General features: G+C 39.2%; 1 protein-coding gene across 1 annotated transcript in view; it reads right to left on the bottom strand.

Moving 5' to 3' along the window:
- Positions 1-16,692, bottom strand: part of COL6A5 (collagen type VI alpha 5 chain) — a 108,117-nt gene that overhangs the window by 33,457 nt on the left and 57,968 nt on the right. Inside the window, 9 exon segments of the mRNA XM_051962342.1 lie at positions 5,481-5,492; positions 7,964-8,000; positions 8,100-8,135; positions 9,375-9,437; positions 11,060-11,122; positions 13,247-13,282; positions 13,396-13,446; positions 14,742-14,804; positions 15,358-15,420. Coding sequence (XP_051818302.1) covers positions 5,481-5,492; positions 7,964-8,000; positions 8,100-8,135; positions 9,375-9,437; positions 11,060-11,122; positions 13,247-13,282; positions 13,396-13,446; positions 14,742-14,804; positions 15,358-15,420 — 424 coding nt within the window.

Below are 16,692 nucleotides of genomic sequence, written 5' to 3'. Positions count from 1 at the left end.
TAGGCTAGTTTTTCATTTAAAGGTGTTGAGATATAACTTGAAACTTGGTTCAGGGGACTAAAGACTCAGATCGATAATGCTACTGTCTCCTTATCTGAGGACAAAGTAGCCATGAGGTGCATCCCAGGTTTCTTGGAGGTTTGCCTGGTGAATCACAATGGACAATGAAAGCAGACCTTTGTTCAGCTAAATAGACTTGAAGTGTCTTTAATGTGTCTTTGCTGAATATCTTTCTTCTGAAACAGCTATCTAAATCCCCCTTTGTTAACTGGAAAAGACTTAATGACTATCTCATTTTGTTCCAATATCTGAATGAAATTACCAGGAAACCGACATTAATCAGGCCCAATCCAGAATATATGAGATGCTTTACAACCCCTTCAACATCTTCATTGTTTTTGCCTGGATGCTCTCCAGCTGATCATGAACCTTCTGAAAAAGTGGTACCCAGAACTGAACAAAATATTCCACTATGACTTGAGAAAGGCCACCTTAATTTTCTTTCTTTCTTTCTTTCTTTTTTTTTTGCTGCGGCAATTGGGGTTAAGTGACTTGCCCAAGGGTCACACATCTAGGAATTGTTAAGAGTCTGAGGCCAGATTTGAACTCAGGTCCTCCTGACTTCAGGGCTGGTGCTTTAGGCCACCTTAATTTTCTAGGGCATCTGCAAAGACTTCCTCCCCAATCTCAGTACAATATTTATGTAAATTACATTTTCAAATGAAGAGCATAGGAACTAATAATTACAAAAAAAGTTAGCATCTCTGTCACCTCTCTACCAATTCCACACTTTAAGTCCTAGTACTTCCAACAACAATAATAAAAAAAAAAGTCTGTTCAGTTCTTTGTTGGATTAAGTTGGATTAGGGAGTTAAAATCCTAAAAAAAAAAAAAAAAGTTGGATTAGGGAGCTAAAACCCTAAAAAAGATAAAGAGGGAAATAGCAATGGAGAAACTAGATGTTCTGGATGAATTAAAACTATCAGACCCAGATGAACAAGAATTGAAGGAACTGGCGTTGACTGTTGAACTAACATCTGTGAAGATTGTGGGTAGGAGGAAAGCTGCTACAATTCTGGAGAAGGGTAAACACAGAGTGCTTACAAGCTATAGGCCAATAAGCTTGCCTTCAATTCTTGGCAAAAATGCAAAATACTGAACATCTGGAAGTTCATCAAGAACAGTTCAAGTCAGACTAACCTTCATCTCTTTTTTTGACAGATTCACCAGACTGTTCAATTGTGGGGTGTCATAGGTATAATTTGTCTAGACTTGAGCAAAGCATTTGACCAACTCTCTCGTTATTCATGTGGACAAGAAGATTAGAAATGGCTAGGTGATAATACACTTAGGGAGATTCAGAAACTGATTTAATGCCTGTACTCCAACAGCAGTCATTAATGGCTCAGTATCAACTTGGAAGGGTTTGACGCCATGCTGTTGAGTATTTTCATCAATGACTTGGATCAAGGAACAGATGGCATAGTCTTTAAATTTTCAGACAACACAGTTTGGGGGGATGAGTAACATTTTGGATGATAGAGTCAAGATTCAAGAAGATTTTGACAATGTCAACCATTAACTGATTGATTTATTAATGACAGTTGGCTAGGTGTCCTTTTGCTTTTATATCCACGCTGCTGTTACTGTTAGCAGATGCTATTGCTGATGGTGCTATTTTTGAATGGGAATGAAATCAAAATTCCTTTAAAGTTCTAAAGCCCAAATCTAAAATGATGAATACATTAGGAAAAATGAAAATTCTTACATTTAGATTTAAAAAACCCTCAATTTAGCCGGTATAAGGTTAGGAAAGAATTGCTATATAGTAGTTTCTCTGAATAAAAAATACCTGGGGGTTTTACTGGATTGCAGGCTCAATGTAATTCAAGAGCTAATGTTTTCTTACTCTACTTATATAAATTTAAGACTAAGTAGTGGACTGGGTCCACTATACTTTATGCTGCTCAGACACCAAAAGGACAATTGTGTTCATTTCCAGATGTCTCATTTTAAAAAAAGGAAATTGATCATCTGGAGAGTGCCCATATGTTGGGGAAAGATCTTGAGTTTTTAGCAAAAGAGAACTGGTTGAAGGAATTGAACTCATTATTTTTTCCCTAAACCCTCCCCTCTTCCACTTTCCACATAATTATAGAGAGGAAAACTTCAGGTTTAGGACTAGAAAATCCCTAGGAATCATTCTAGATTCTTTTCTCCCTCCCTCCTTCTCATTCTTTGTCTCTGTTTCTTTTTCTGTGTCTTTTTCTGTCTCTTTCTCTCTGCCTCTCTATCACTGTTTCTTTCTGTTTCTGTCTCTGTCTCTATCTCTGTCTGTGTCTCTCTTTGTCTCTCTCTCTCTCTCTCTCTCTCTCTCTCTCTCTCTCTCTCTCTCACACACACACACACACACACACACACCATCATCATCATCATCATATCCAACCTATTGCCAAAATCTGCTGATTTTACTTTTAAAGAGCAGATCTGATCATGTTATCCCCACCCTCAGAAACTCCAGTGGTTTCCTATTGTAGCGAGGATCAAATACAAATTGTTCTGTTTGGGATTCAAAGCCCTCCTACTCTCCCAATCTTCTTATAAACTACTGTCCTCCACACACTGTTCCATTCAGTGATACTGATCGGCTTTCTGGCCATTCTATAAACAAGACACTTCATCTTTTGATTCTGGGTATTTTCTCTGGCTGTTCCCCATGACTGGAATGCTCTTTCTCCTTCCCTCTGCTTACAGATTTCCTTGGCTTTTTTAAAGTCCAGCTGAAAATTCACTTTCTATCCCTCTGCTACTTATTTCCTATTTTTCCTCTACATACTATATATTATGTATATGTATATAATATGTACATATTTGTTTGCATGTTGTCTCCCCTATGAGACTGTGAGTTCTGTGAAGGCAGAAACTCCCTTTTGCCTCTTTTTTTAGTATCTCTGGAGCTTATATTCCCACAGTGTTTGGAAAATAGTAAGTGCTTAATACATGTTTAATTGATTGATTGATATTTAGTCTTTAGAAGATAATATTTGGAATAGGTTATGGGATGATAACTGTCTTCAAGTAATTGAAGTGCCATTATGAGAAAGAGAGATTAGACTCATTTTGCTTGGTTCTCACAGATAAAGCCAGGAAAACAAGAAAGTTCAAGTTGACTTAATGGGTTTGGGGGAAGGAGGACCTGGCTAAACAAAAACCACCAAAAGGCAAGTCTCTTGAGTGCAATAGGAGAAGTAAAATTATTGTTGTTTTCTCTCATTATTTGGTAATAAGTGGAACAAAATGCTACTAGGAGGTCCTTGGATATCACTGCAAGAAAACAGAGGCATCCTGCAGGAGCACAGATGTTAGAGTTAGGCTTGGGACCAAGTTAACAGGAACATGGCTACATTTCTCATGGATCCAGAAGACCGGGGGTCTGCCATTGATGATATGGCCAGCTTTTGGAACCATTTCATCAGGAGATCTGTGCACCATTCAGAGGAACAAGTAGCAAGGCAGCAGGTTTCCTGGGAAGTCCAAACCTGGTCCTGTGGGACAGTCATATAGTCCATAGATCAGCAGGAAGTGCTTATGGTTATCCAGGACAGTCTGAAGTGTGGGGATAAAGGGGCAAGTGGAGAGAATCCACAGACTTAAAGACCTCCCTGAAGACAACATTAGGCAATGGAGTAGCAGCTGCTCTAGATTCTAAACCCGGTGGAGAAGGAAATGGCAAATCACTCTGGGATCTTTGCCAAGAGAACCCCAAATGCAGTTGACTGAACAATAGCCACCAAAGCAGTAGATGTTTTCTGAAACAGCAGTAAATAGGTCAGCTTAGTGGTCACCAGCCAGAGGTCATTAAGCTCTAGAATGGACTTTAGGGCTAACAGAGCTCATCATATACCCTGATATCAATGTAGCCTGAAAAGTCAAGGAACAAAGCTGCTAACTGTGATTAAATCCTAGAAGGGAGCATGAAGGAAGCGGGCAAACTATATATACACTTGGGCTGGAATGCTGGAAAGAGTTGTCCCCATGAGTAATGAGCTATCCCTAGGGATATTACACAGAACAAGTTTTGCAAAGCTCTTCATATACATATGTATGTGTGCTCTCATGTTGACCCTGAAAAGTTGATGTTATTAATTATCCATATTTTACAGATGAGAAAACTGAGATTCAGAAATGTTAAATGATTTTTTTCAAGGTCACCGAGATTATTAAGTGTCCTTGGTGGGATCTGAACCCATGCTTTGTTGACTCCAAGTTTAGTGATATATCAACTTGCTTGTGGTCTTTCGCACTTGCTAGGGACATTATAGATAGTGTTCTCAGTCAGGCTGAGGTGAGATTAAAGAGCAAGTCTTGAGTTCTAAAGATGTCTAAAAACTGAGTTTGCAACTCCATCAACCCAGAATCGATTGAGGAGTGGACTTCCTTTCCATCCAAAATCGACACCATCAGCAAATAGCGGTAGGATCTAGTACCAGGAACAGCAGCATAGATATAAACTAAAGGGATACCTAGTCATTGGCAGCAACAAAGTGATTGAAAATGAAACAGTTTCTGAACTCAAGAAGTTTACATTCTATCAGAGAAAACAGCATGTATGTGTATGTGTGTGTGTGTGTGTGTGTGTGTGTGTGTAGAGAGAGACAGACAGACAGACAGACAGAGAGATACAGAGAGACAGAGACAGAGATACATATATGCACATAACTATGTATACATGCATATATAACATGCATCTATACCCACATGATTGCAAAACATATAGAAAGTCAATGCTAGGTAAATTTGGAGGGGAAAAATACTAATAGTTTTGAAGATCAAGAAGTCTTCATTTACAAGGTGATGCTTGAGCTGAGTTTTGAAAGAACTCTACGGGGCAGAGGTGAGGAGACAATACAAACAGTGCAAGACAAGGAGTAAGAGTGTCTTGTGTGAGGAAAGCTAGACCTGAGGTCCTTGACTTGTTAAGAGCACAGACTCTTTTTTGAAAGCTGGTGAAGTTGATGGATCTCCTCAGAATTATGTTTTTAAATGCATAAAGTAAATACATGGAATTACAAAGAAAGTCAATTATGTTGAAATAGAGTTATGAAAAAACCCAATTTCACAAATTTTAAGTTAAGAACCCTTAAGTTGGGAGGTCCATCTGAAGGGATTACAAAGAAGAGGAACTTGTGAACAGCTTTAAAAGCCAAATAGTAAAGTTCACATATGATTGTAAAAGCAAATTTTGGATTTATTGGGTGAAAGAGTAACAGCTGTATGGGGGATGGATCATAGCAACAAGAAAGGTCAGGGAGGCAGGGAGGTCAATTAGAAGACTATTGCAAATAATCCAGGTATGAGAAGATAAAAGACCTGTGTTGTGTGTAGAAAGCATGAATTCAAGAACTGTCAGGGAGGGGAAGATGATTAGATTTGGTAAAATAATAATTGCATCAATAAAAAAGTATAAAGTGAAAACTTACCTTCCCAACAGGCTGTAAAAATAAGAGAGAGTGAATTAATAATTTTAGAATAAGATATTCAGAAAAAGTTATTAAAGCCAAATTTTTACTGTCATATTTGTTTTCTGGCTCGATGTGGTCCTACATTTTAGATGCAAGAAAACTAAGAGGAAATTTAAAATGCTGAGTCCATCTTCTCACTGAAATTTAAATTGATTTTCCCCCCTTCCTTATAAACTACAACTGAAAATGTTTTCACTGTATCTTGTGCTGAAATCTAAAGAATGGCCATTCATCTTTTAGACACAACTCTAAGCTTCTGATTTAGTGACAAGGTCTCTAAAATCCAATTCATCTGATTCCACAGTACACATATAGGCCTTTTGAGAGCATTGCTGGCCTATAGGACTAAAATTTGTCATCTAATTATCTTCTCTGAAAAACATCCAGACAACTTCTATTCTCCTGAAGAGCATCAGGGAATTCCAAATGAACTTGTGTTTAGCTACCAGCCTCTCTTTGTGTGGGTGAGTTTTGTTCCCATCCTGCAGAAATATGGAACCTTCCTCAGGGTTATTTCTACCAAAACTTTAAGTGTTGGATTTGCTTTCTAAGTGTAAGATAAAACAAGAAATATAGTTGAGAAAGCTTACAGAATAGCTTGACCTACTTATTTTTCCAATTCTATTTTATTAATTTTTTGAGAATAAAGAAACATTCAGGTTTTACAAAAGACATTATTATAGTCCCCAGCAGGCCTTATTTCCATGTGTCACCATTCAGTTACATCTGGGTCCCAATTAGTGAGAATAATGTATCCCATAAAGTGATCACATTATTTGAGTTCTTGCTGTATATTTCCATTGGGCTAGAACCAGTGGTCATCTTTTACATAATTATAACCTCGAACAGTGCAAATTTGAATATATGCAATGACTTCATGGGATTCATTATTCATATTAATTGGAATCTAGCTATAAATTCAATGAACATTTATCAAGCTCCTACTATGTACAATCCACTATGCTAGGAGCTGATATACAAAGACCAAAACTAGAAGTCCCTTCCTTCAAAGAAGTTAATGAACTTATTTTTATTCTTCTTTCTTTCCCTCTCTCCTTTCCTTCTTCCTTCCCTCTTTTCTTCCCTCCCTTATTCTGAAAAAGTCTTTTTTGTGTATCTTTTATATGGAGTGAGATTCAGTCAGCCTGGTATTCAGCTAGCCACTTGTTGAATGATCCCAAACTGGCTGGAAAAAAAATCAAATGAGGACAAAAATTCCTACTTGGAACGGTATTTCTAGCAGTTTTGTGGAACACAGATAGAGACTTTTAAAAGTTTGGATTCTAGGTAACTGTTCTTCATTATATAAAAATCAAAATCTGTCCATCCATTAACTTTGGTCCCTTGGTCCTAATTCTGCCCCCTGTGCCACAGAGGGCACAGGGATAAAGCTAATCTCTCTTCTAAATGAATGGTCTTCAAAATCCCAAGTCTTGTCTTCCTTAGATCAATCACCTCCAGTTCCCCCAAAAGACCTTCACTTAACATAATTTGTTTTTATTTATTTTTATGTTTCATCACCACTCTGGTCACCATCTTCTACATCCATATCAGTTTCTCTATTTCCTGGTAAAATGTAGTACACGATGCTTCGGTGTAATATGAATAGCATACAATACAGTAGAAGCCAACTTGTCTTGGCTACCACATATTGGACAAAGGGACCTGAGATTTCACTACAATAAAAAACTCCTTCACCAAAAGGCAGTAGTATGGATAAAGACTGAATCTTGTACTTAAGCTATTGGTTTGATTTTCTTAAGTACAGGACAAAGATATGTGGTTAAATAATAGTTTGTGTTAAAATAAAAATGAATCCAATAGCTAAACTACAAGTCTAAATCTTTATCCATACTATTACTAGTACTCTTATTACTACTACTACCACTATTACTACTACTGCTGCTATTACTACTACTACTACCTACTACTGCTATTACTACTACTAGAACCAGCCCTACTACTACTACTACTACTAGCTAACATTTATATAACACCTACCATATATCAGGCTCCATGCTAAGAGCTTCACAAATATTATCTCATTTGATCCTCACAACAACTCTGGAAGGGAGGTGCTATTATTATCCTCATTTTATAGTTGAGAAAACTGAGTCAGAGTGTAAGTGACTTGTCCAAGGTCACATAACTAGCAAGTTTCTGAGGCTGGATTTGAATTCAGATCTTCCTGACACAGGTCCAGCGTTCTATCCACAGAACCACCCATATAAATTATATATGGTTAGATTTGGCTTATTCTTATGGTCTATTGCGATGCTTTTGGGAAGGTGATTAATGATCAGTTCTCTCTTCCTCCTGTCATCTATGCCATCTCCAAATATGATGAGTAGGCTGGCTATATTTTGAGCCCTAAGGACTTCCACGTGTCTATATACTAAGAATTAATACTTTGGTCTTATTTTTGAAATCAAAATACTCACGACTATGTTCCCTTAAGAATTCAATGAGCTCACATTCCTGAAAGACAAGAAAGGGGGACAATGAGCATACAGAGCCATCATGGGTACCATTCACATCTGGATGGATGAGAAAATGTTGGATAAGAAAAAAACATACCGAACTTAGAGGCCATCCCTTCATGCCTTTAGGACCCTAGAAAAGGAGGAAGGAGGTTATTGATGTGTTCACAACATTAATTTGTACAAATTCTTAACTAAGCAACTGAAGGGGATAATGCATTCTTAATTCTGACCAACAATCAGACAACTTTAGAGCACCCATTGTCATGCCTTATGCATGGTTGATGCCCTTAGGATGAAAGATTTAAAGATGGAAGGAATATGAGAAATTATCTAGCCACCTTGCTCCTGTACCCCCTTTCCCATTCTATAGGTGATGACGTTTAAGCTCAGAGAGACCTGAGGAGCAAAAATGTGGAACTAGGAGGTCCTGGGAGACCATGGAATCTTGCTAGGAGAAACCTCAGGCTCAGAGATGCCCGGGGCCATCTAGTTAGGGAGTGACATGACCAGGATTACAATGAATTCTTTGCACACATTTTTCCTTTCCATCTTATGCATTTACTAACTGAATGAATATTAGCCCACACAAACAGTATCTGGGATAACATCAGCAAATTTCTGTCCATTCTAGACAAGTATATTTCAGCATAACGGATCATTTAGCTCAAGGCAATCCCTCTTCAGCTTGCCCACATTGGCTCCCTACATGGATTATGGATGCTGCATGGAAGTGAGAGGAATCTGCTGTTTGGTTAGCAGCATTTGTTTAGATGAGGCAATGATGTAAAGGAAGAGTATTTAAGAAGCAAGCTTAAACATTCCAAGCTGTGAAGAAAGGAGTACCAAGATCTGGATTTGGATGGAAACTAAAAAGGGTGGGTATATCACAAAGCAAAAGTTAAAATTAGAGGAGGGGGTTCCTTTCAAAATTTTGCAAGTTCGACAAACACTATTTTTTTCTTTCAGAGTTAATTTTAGGCAGGAAAGTCAAGGGTAGTTACAAACCAGAAAGCTAGCATCCCAGAGTGACTGAGTGCCAAGAAATGCAAAAGTTAAGGGAAAGAAGATCAAAGACATCTTAGAACTCAGCTGAAATTAATTAGAGAGTAAGTAGTGAGTACTTATTTCAAAACATCCTGGATGGTCTTTCTCATTCACTTTTCTGTTCTCTTCAACCATGTTAAAAAAGTAAAGTAAATGGATATTTTCCCAGTGGCCCATAAGGACCACTTTTCTGTGATTTTTCAAAGGAAAGGGAACAATAGTGTCAAGTGTAGTAGCATCCCAGGAACTTGCCCATCCAGTTTTGTGAGCAACTTTGAATGAAAAAGAAAATAGTCACCAGAGTAGTGTTCACTAGAATACTCACCCTTGGCCCTGCAGGTCCAGGAGAGCCAGGAAAACCCATTTCACCCTTTACACCTAGGCCAAACTACAGATAAAAACATGTAACAAATATCATCAACCCATGTGGCTTGATATAAATATAAAAATCCAGAAAGAAAACATGAAAGAATAATTATAAGGCACTTATTAAGGTCACACTGTCTACTTATGATAAATGAAAATGATATCAGCGTGCTTGAAACTCAATTTCAATAAGACTTTATAAACTACAAGTCATTGTTCATTCAGGGCAAATAAAGTACTCACTTTAAAAGTGAATTCCTAAAAATGAGCAGCAAAACAAAAGTCCTTGTTGGTTTGTTTTGTTGTTTAAGGTTTCCCTGACTGCTCATATAAAAATGTTGTTTGGGCCACACATTTGCCACATAAATTGTTGTTAAGCAGACAAAGTGAATAAGAAAAACAATCTGACTATCACATGAAGGAACCTAATAAAAAACCCTCCAACCTGAAAAAAAAATGAGGAAAAACCATCAGTCATCAACATAAGAAGGGAATTGGAAAGGTCAGTCATTTATACAACTCAGAATGATGGACTTGGGCACTAATGAAATTTATCCAGTCAAGTGGAAAACACCTGGCTGCTGCCAACCTTTTCACTCTAAGAATGATGCCCATGACTGAATTCATATATAAAAATGAAAATGCACCTTTTATCTCTGTGCTTTTCTTCTTGGAAGAACATTCTTCCTGAAAATGAATAAGGTCTGTCCTTACCTAAATGACCTTGGGCTAGGGAGAATGGAATCATCAGAAACCTCCAAAAAGATGGAACAGAAAAGATGGCAGTTTCCCTTCCATTTAAAGAGATCACATGTAAATGGACAGTGTCTAAAATATGGTATAAAAGTCAAGAACCTTGTTCCTGGCAGATATACATTACATACACACAAACACCCATGTATTTTAAAAGAGTCTTGTAACGTGGCAGGGATGGGAGGCAGGATACTGGAAAATGACCTTGGCTTTTCCAGCTAAATTCTATTCTGGTCTCTAGTCTCATTTGAATGTTAATCAAGGGAGATTTTGGAAGAGAGTCTCAATTAAGTATTTCAGCTTCCATATGACTCCTAAATTTGTTTGCTTGTTAACTTTCTAATAGAGAAAATGGGTTGAGAGACACAGAAATCCAATCACATTAAAAAGAATTTTCCGTATGTGAGTCTGATTGCTACTTGAGACCCTGGCCTTAAAATTAATCTTAGACACAATAACTTAATTTTAGGATAAGGACAATCTAGTTGACTTTTGCTGTCTTCATAGTTATATTGGCTCAGCCTCCATTTTCAGAAAGAGGCTTTTTAATCATTATAGATAATGCTACATTCAGAACTTTAATACAAGCTAACACATGATTGAAGAAAATAGCGTTATTACAAAAAACCCATAAGGATTTACCACTTCGATATAGATTTGTGGAATTTGGGAGTTAGAAAAGACCTTAGAGATCATTTAGTCCAAACCAAATGAATACAAATGGATGAACTGAGACCTAGGGAGGCCGGACATCTTGCCCAAGGTTACACAGATACTTCATTGCAGTTTAAATGCCCTAAGGAATCGTGACCAATCTAATGTAACAGCCAGAATTATTTTAATTAAAAAGTAAACAAGAATCTATTTTCCCAAGGAAGTTATTCTACTTACTGTGAGTCCTTTGAATCCTTTAGGTCCAGGTCCCCCTGGAGTTCCTCTATCACCAACATCACCCTAGTGAATCAGACACAGGAAGGATTGAAACTATCCATGCTAAAGCTTAGGAAAATAGGCAGTTACTTTAATGATAAAAATTGATATTTATATAATGCTTTAAGGATTGCAAAGTGCCCAGCCCACAGTAGACATTTAATAAATCCTGGTTGAAATGATAGTTATTACTCAAATTCTTGTTTTTTAAGCTTCACAATAATAACAGTAATTAAATAATCAACCGAGATGACAAGATGAATTATTGTTATTATTGTCAAGTGAGCTGACAAGAGTGTAAATATTGTGATTAAGGTTAAGCACTTCCTGCATTGGTGTGGGTGTAAGTTTTCCAGTTGGCTAAAGTCCTTTGGATAGGAGGTTTATTGGCAGTGATAGACCCCCAAATTCCTCAATTACTCTCCTTTTTACCTAGCCTTCTTTCAGTTATCAACTCTGGGTCATTAATAACCTCCTCAATGTGATTCTTCTGCATTTGGTTCTTTTGAGACTGAAAACATTTGATATATGTCATATGGAAAGCTCCTGACATTTACTGATTATGTTATCCTGTGCAAATTACTTAACTCCTCTTGACCTCAGTTTCATTATCTGTAAAATGTGGGTAATAATAGCTTTTACCTTCCAGAGAGGTTGTGAGAATAAAATGAGATGATATGTACAAAACACTTTGCAAACCTTATGGCATTATATAACTGCTAACTATTATAATTCGATTTATCCTCAGATACTAGTATTTTTGCCTATTGATATCAACATTTCACCTCGTCCGCTTTTGTTGGTCAGTTAAGTCCAACTCATTGTGACCCCAAGGACCTAGAATGCCAGTCTTTCTGTCCCCCTGTTTCTTGAAGTCTGTCCAAATTCACTTTCGTCATTTCCATGATATCTATCATGATATCATCTCATCCTCTGCATCGCCCTTTCCTTTTGCCTTTAGTCTTTCCCCACATCAAGGTCTCATCCAGTGAATGTTGTCCAAGCCTTCACGATTCCTTTTGGGGGAAATAGAGAGGACCTTCTGGAAAGAACCAGCATTTCAGAGACAGTTGACACAAGATAAAGTAGACCTGGGATGTGGCTGAGAGGAGAGTGAAGAAGGCTCCTAGCCCAAGGATCCTTTAGAGCAGAAATCAAGGCTGATACCTCCAGTTGGACCCAAACCCTCAAGGATTGAGGAAAGTTCCAAGAAAGATCTCCTTTTGTTTTTCTAGTTTCTTTTATAAGACCATAAATTCACAGTCATCTTAATCTACTCTGTTTGTTCTTTACCCAAACATTTCTACTGGTTTAAATTTTTTGTCAACCACAAAGAATTCATGAAGTTAACAAGAGATAAGAATCAATTTTACTTGAGATAGAAAAATCAAACCGCTACCTAAATATTAGGAATCTCCTTAAGTGGGGGCTTAAAATAATTTAATGGTATTCCTTTTCATTTAATATAAATTCCCTAAAGTAGCAGAGCAGAGGACCAGGTAAACCTGAGAGAACTATTATATCATGCTTAAAACGAACTTATTTATTGTCATGGTACCAAGATGGCTTCCTCCAAGCTTAGCTCCAGTACCGAAGCCCATCCTGATCCTCTCCCCAGGTAGAAGTGTCCTTCTCCTCCCCAAATGTAATTCATTTTTTATACAAACTTCCCTGCCCACTTACCCAGTCCATAAGCACTGTACTTATGTACATATTCTTAAAGGGGAGGGCTGCTTTTTTCCTTGCCTTTGTTTCCACAGTACCCAACACCCAGTAGGAGCTTAACAAGTACTTGTCCATTCATAGAAACTCCTAAAAATGGTCTATGAAGTCAGTGTTAATAAAGGGAGTCCAGTAATGGGACACTTGGCTCTTTAGCATTTCCCCAATCACACAGATATTACAGGGAGCTGAGGAAATCTACTTGGTGTTTTTTGGGGGAACAGAAAGCCAATACAAGTACTACATTAGGGCATTTCTCTTACTGGATAATTCAAGAGTCCCCATGCTCACCCAGGAGTCACCCAGTAGTCAGCTATTTTCCACTATGCACCCAAAAGAAAGTACCTCTACCCTTAAGGCTCATCTGCATAAGCAAATAGATGTTTCCTACTACAGTAATTGCAATTTAAGTGAAGTTCCAGGTACCTGGTTCCCAATGTCTCCTGGGTGTCCTCTTGAGCCCTGTAGTTTGCAAAATGGAAGATGAATAAACGAGTGTAGACAGATAATTATTCAGTGTATTTATACTCACTTGGTTTTCGATAAAAGCTGTAAGGCTTTTAGTAATTAATTACCTTTGCTCCTTTCCTTCCCCGGCGGCCGTAGCCTGGTTTGCCCAAGTCTCCCTGTGAACACAGGAGAAGATTTCAAGTTTACTGCATTTAATTGTTTCTTCCCTCTCACACGTAGACACCCCTGCCCAGGAGGAGATTCTGGTAGGACTGATTTTTAGCCAAGTTAACACGCTATCAGAAAAGTTTCTTTGCAATAGTCATCCAAGGGCCTACTTGGCCAACTCAGGACCACTGCCAAGGTGAAAGGCTGGAGGAGGTGATGATGGGTATCCCAGGGCAACTGGATGGAGATCACAGGTTTGCTCCAAGAATCTGTACCCAGGGGCAGCTAGATGGTGCAGTGGATACTGCCCTGAAGTCAGGAGGACCTAATTCAAATCTGGTTTCAGACACTTCCTGGCTGTGTGACCCTGGACAAGTCATTTAACCCCAGTTGCCTAAGCCCCCCCCCCCCCAAAAAAAAAATCTATGACCCAGAGATATCAAAGGAAAGGACAAATCCAGGCAAATTTTTCATACTCTTGTGTTTTTTGCCATAGCAAAAGCTGCTTCAAGGGCAGAAGAGAGAGAAAATTAGGATCCCTTCCCTCCTCCCCCGTTGGCATTCAGAATCCTACTGTGTTTCCAGATTTTCATCCTGAGAACTAACTCAGGATCTCTCTCTGTAATTTTGTCCTGATGTTTAGAGGATTGGAGAGCTCTCAAAGGCCAGTGAGTCCATCCCATCCATGGAAAAAAACTGCCACTAGAACATAGGCAATAAGGGTCATCCGGCCTCTGCTTGAAAACCTTCAAGGAGGGGAAGCCCACCACTCCTCCAGGCAGCTCATCCCCTTTGGGATGGCTAACTGTTAGAGCACAGGCCTAAAGAAAGGCTTATCTTTCCTTCCCCAGTCCTGTCCATCTCCTACCATCCTTTTGGTCTCTGGTTAGATGTGGAAGAAAAAAGCAACCCTTTTATTTTCCTCTGCAAGCGGGTCTACTATTTACCTGGATCTGAACCTTATGTATGCTGGGGATCCCTTTTGTATGTTAGGGAGCAGTCTAGTCAAGTCTCTGCACTCTCCTCAGAAAAATGTGTGTAACTATATCGGGTAAAATACATTGGATTGCAGAGGAAACCAGTGAGGTTAAAATATCATTCCTAAAGTATTTTTAAAAATAAGCTCACTGACCCCAGGTTACCAATCCCCCTCCTAAGAGAACAGTTTGACAACCATTGCCCAAATCCATCTGATCTTCAGAGAACTCGGGGTCCCCAAGAAGCACAGACTCTCACCGAGGTCCCTTCTTTCCTCTCTGAGAAAAGGATATTTGGGGAAAAAAAGTCACCCCCAGATTCAAACCTGTATTCCACGAGATCCAGGAGGTCCCAGGATTCCTTTAACACCCGGAATTCCAGGTTGTCCCTAGGGCATCAAATGGAAAGAGTTAGAAGTTGATACAGATGATTTGGCTTTTAGCTGAGGGTAGACCAGAGGCCAGGGGCTGTGGACTCTCAGCCAGGGCAAAGGACTCTCTAGCTAGCCTCAGGAGGCCTGGACAAAGGGATTCTCACTAAACGGGCCAGAAGGTTTACTCTCTAACACCACAGGGCAAGCGTAGTGGTCCCTTGTAACACATAAATGTTGCTGTTCTGAGAATTAAAAAAAAATTCAGGAGGAAAAAGAGAATTTGGCAATCCCAGGAGAAGCTTCTTGGAACTCACTCCATCACTTCGGAACAAGCATGGCCCCATGGAAAGAGGAGACCTGGGGGTTTAGTCTCAACTCTGTCCCTAACCAGTCGGGTCATCTAAGGGAGTTACTCTCTACACTTGAATTTCCTCACCCACAAATTTATTCTTATAATAATTCCATGACCAGGTCTTATTATCCTCCCTAATTTGGGGACAAAACTGAGGCTGAGAGAAGGTGACTTGCCCAGGGTCAGCATCAGGAATAGCAAAGAAATAAGACCTACCTTCCTTCCCAAGATGCCAGGCTTTCCAGGTCTCCCTTTAACCCCTGCTTGTCCAGAAGGCCCCTGAAATGTAGGCAAGACACAAAATACTTGGGAAAAATAAAGCTTTAAAAACCCCACTGGAAATTCTTGCCTTTGTTATCCCAAGAGGGCACTTACAAACCTCCTTAAAAACAAAACAAAACTAAACAAAAACCAAAAACTAGTTCCACATAAAGAAAAGATCTGAGGGAAAATTGCTCCTGTGGATGGACTTCTGACCCACAAGGAAGAACTGGAAGGAGATTTATAGGAGCCTTGGCAAAATATGAGAAAGAAGGCTTGGATTCTAAGCCTGCCTCTTAGTTAATCAAAAGAAGGCTTTAGGGAAGTTATGCAAACTGTTAGTGGGATCAGACCCCATCCCTTTCTAACTCATCTCAATAGAGCTTAGCAAGATAAATCAGCCTACAGACAATTAACTCAAGTAACTAATGCCAGGGCAGATGGCAATGGTTTGGATAAACCGTACCATACCAACTCTCTGTCTCTCTCTACATATATACCTGTACCCCTATATGTAGAGGCGTATGAGTAAAAGTATATGTTGTGTTTGTCCTTTGTTCTCGAAGATGATCATGATATCAGGGAGGTGGATTGGATTTGAGGGAGGTCACCAGTCTCACTTTCTTCCTCAGAACCATTTGGGTCCAGTGGCAAGGTGTAGATTCCAGTGTCTATTTATATACATGTATAACATGTATAGAATTTTTTAAGCCTCCCCTTCTATGTGGTTTTGGAATAACTGATGTTAAGTAGTAGAGTTTCTACAAAAGTTATGCTTGAGCTAAGGTTAAAATGGGTTTGTGTCCTCTGAAGAATTGTGCTAAATGTGCTCCAAAAGGCCCGTCCGTAGTCCAGGGCCAAGAGGCTGAAGCTGGAGGGTGTTTAGCAGCGATGGAGAGGTGACAGAATTCTCCTGTGGACGAAGCCCAGTGCCTGCTTCCAGGCAGGCACGATGACGTGCAGTGGGAGTGCCATGGGAGTGCCGTAGAGCACGGATTTGCTTCAGATCTTTTCAGATATTCTGCACCTGCTTCTTGTGTTTGGTTGGCTCGTCCACCCGGCCAGTATCAGGTCCCCTAGATGAGGAATGACCTTCAGGACCCAGTTCGTGGCAGCTGGATATTGGGCTCATCCAGCAAGTGGACACTAACTCAATGGGTCCAGAGCTGTCTCAAGTCTGAGTCTACTTCCCCAGAGACAGAAGTGTATAGGGGAGAATGTATCCCCAAGTTATGATGGGGATATGGCTTTACTTCTACTGTTCTTATATCTGTGAGGTAAAAGTCCCTT

This window comes from Antechinus flavipes, chromosome 5 (assembly GCF_016432865.1).
Source record: "Antechinus flavipes isolate AdamAnt ecotype Samford, QLD, Australia chromosome 5, AdamAnt_v2, whole genome shotgun sequence".
Lineage (NCBI taxonomy): Eukaryota > Metazoa > Chordata > Mammalia > Dasyuromorphia > Dasyuridae > Antechinus > Antechinus flavipes.
Note: the sequence above shows the minus strand (reverse complement) of the source record. Positions and strands in the feature narration are given on the sequence as shown.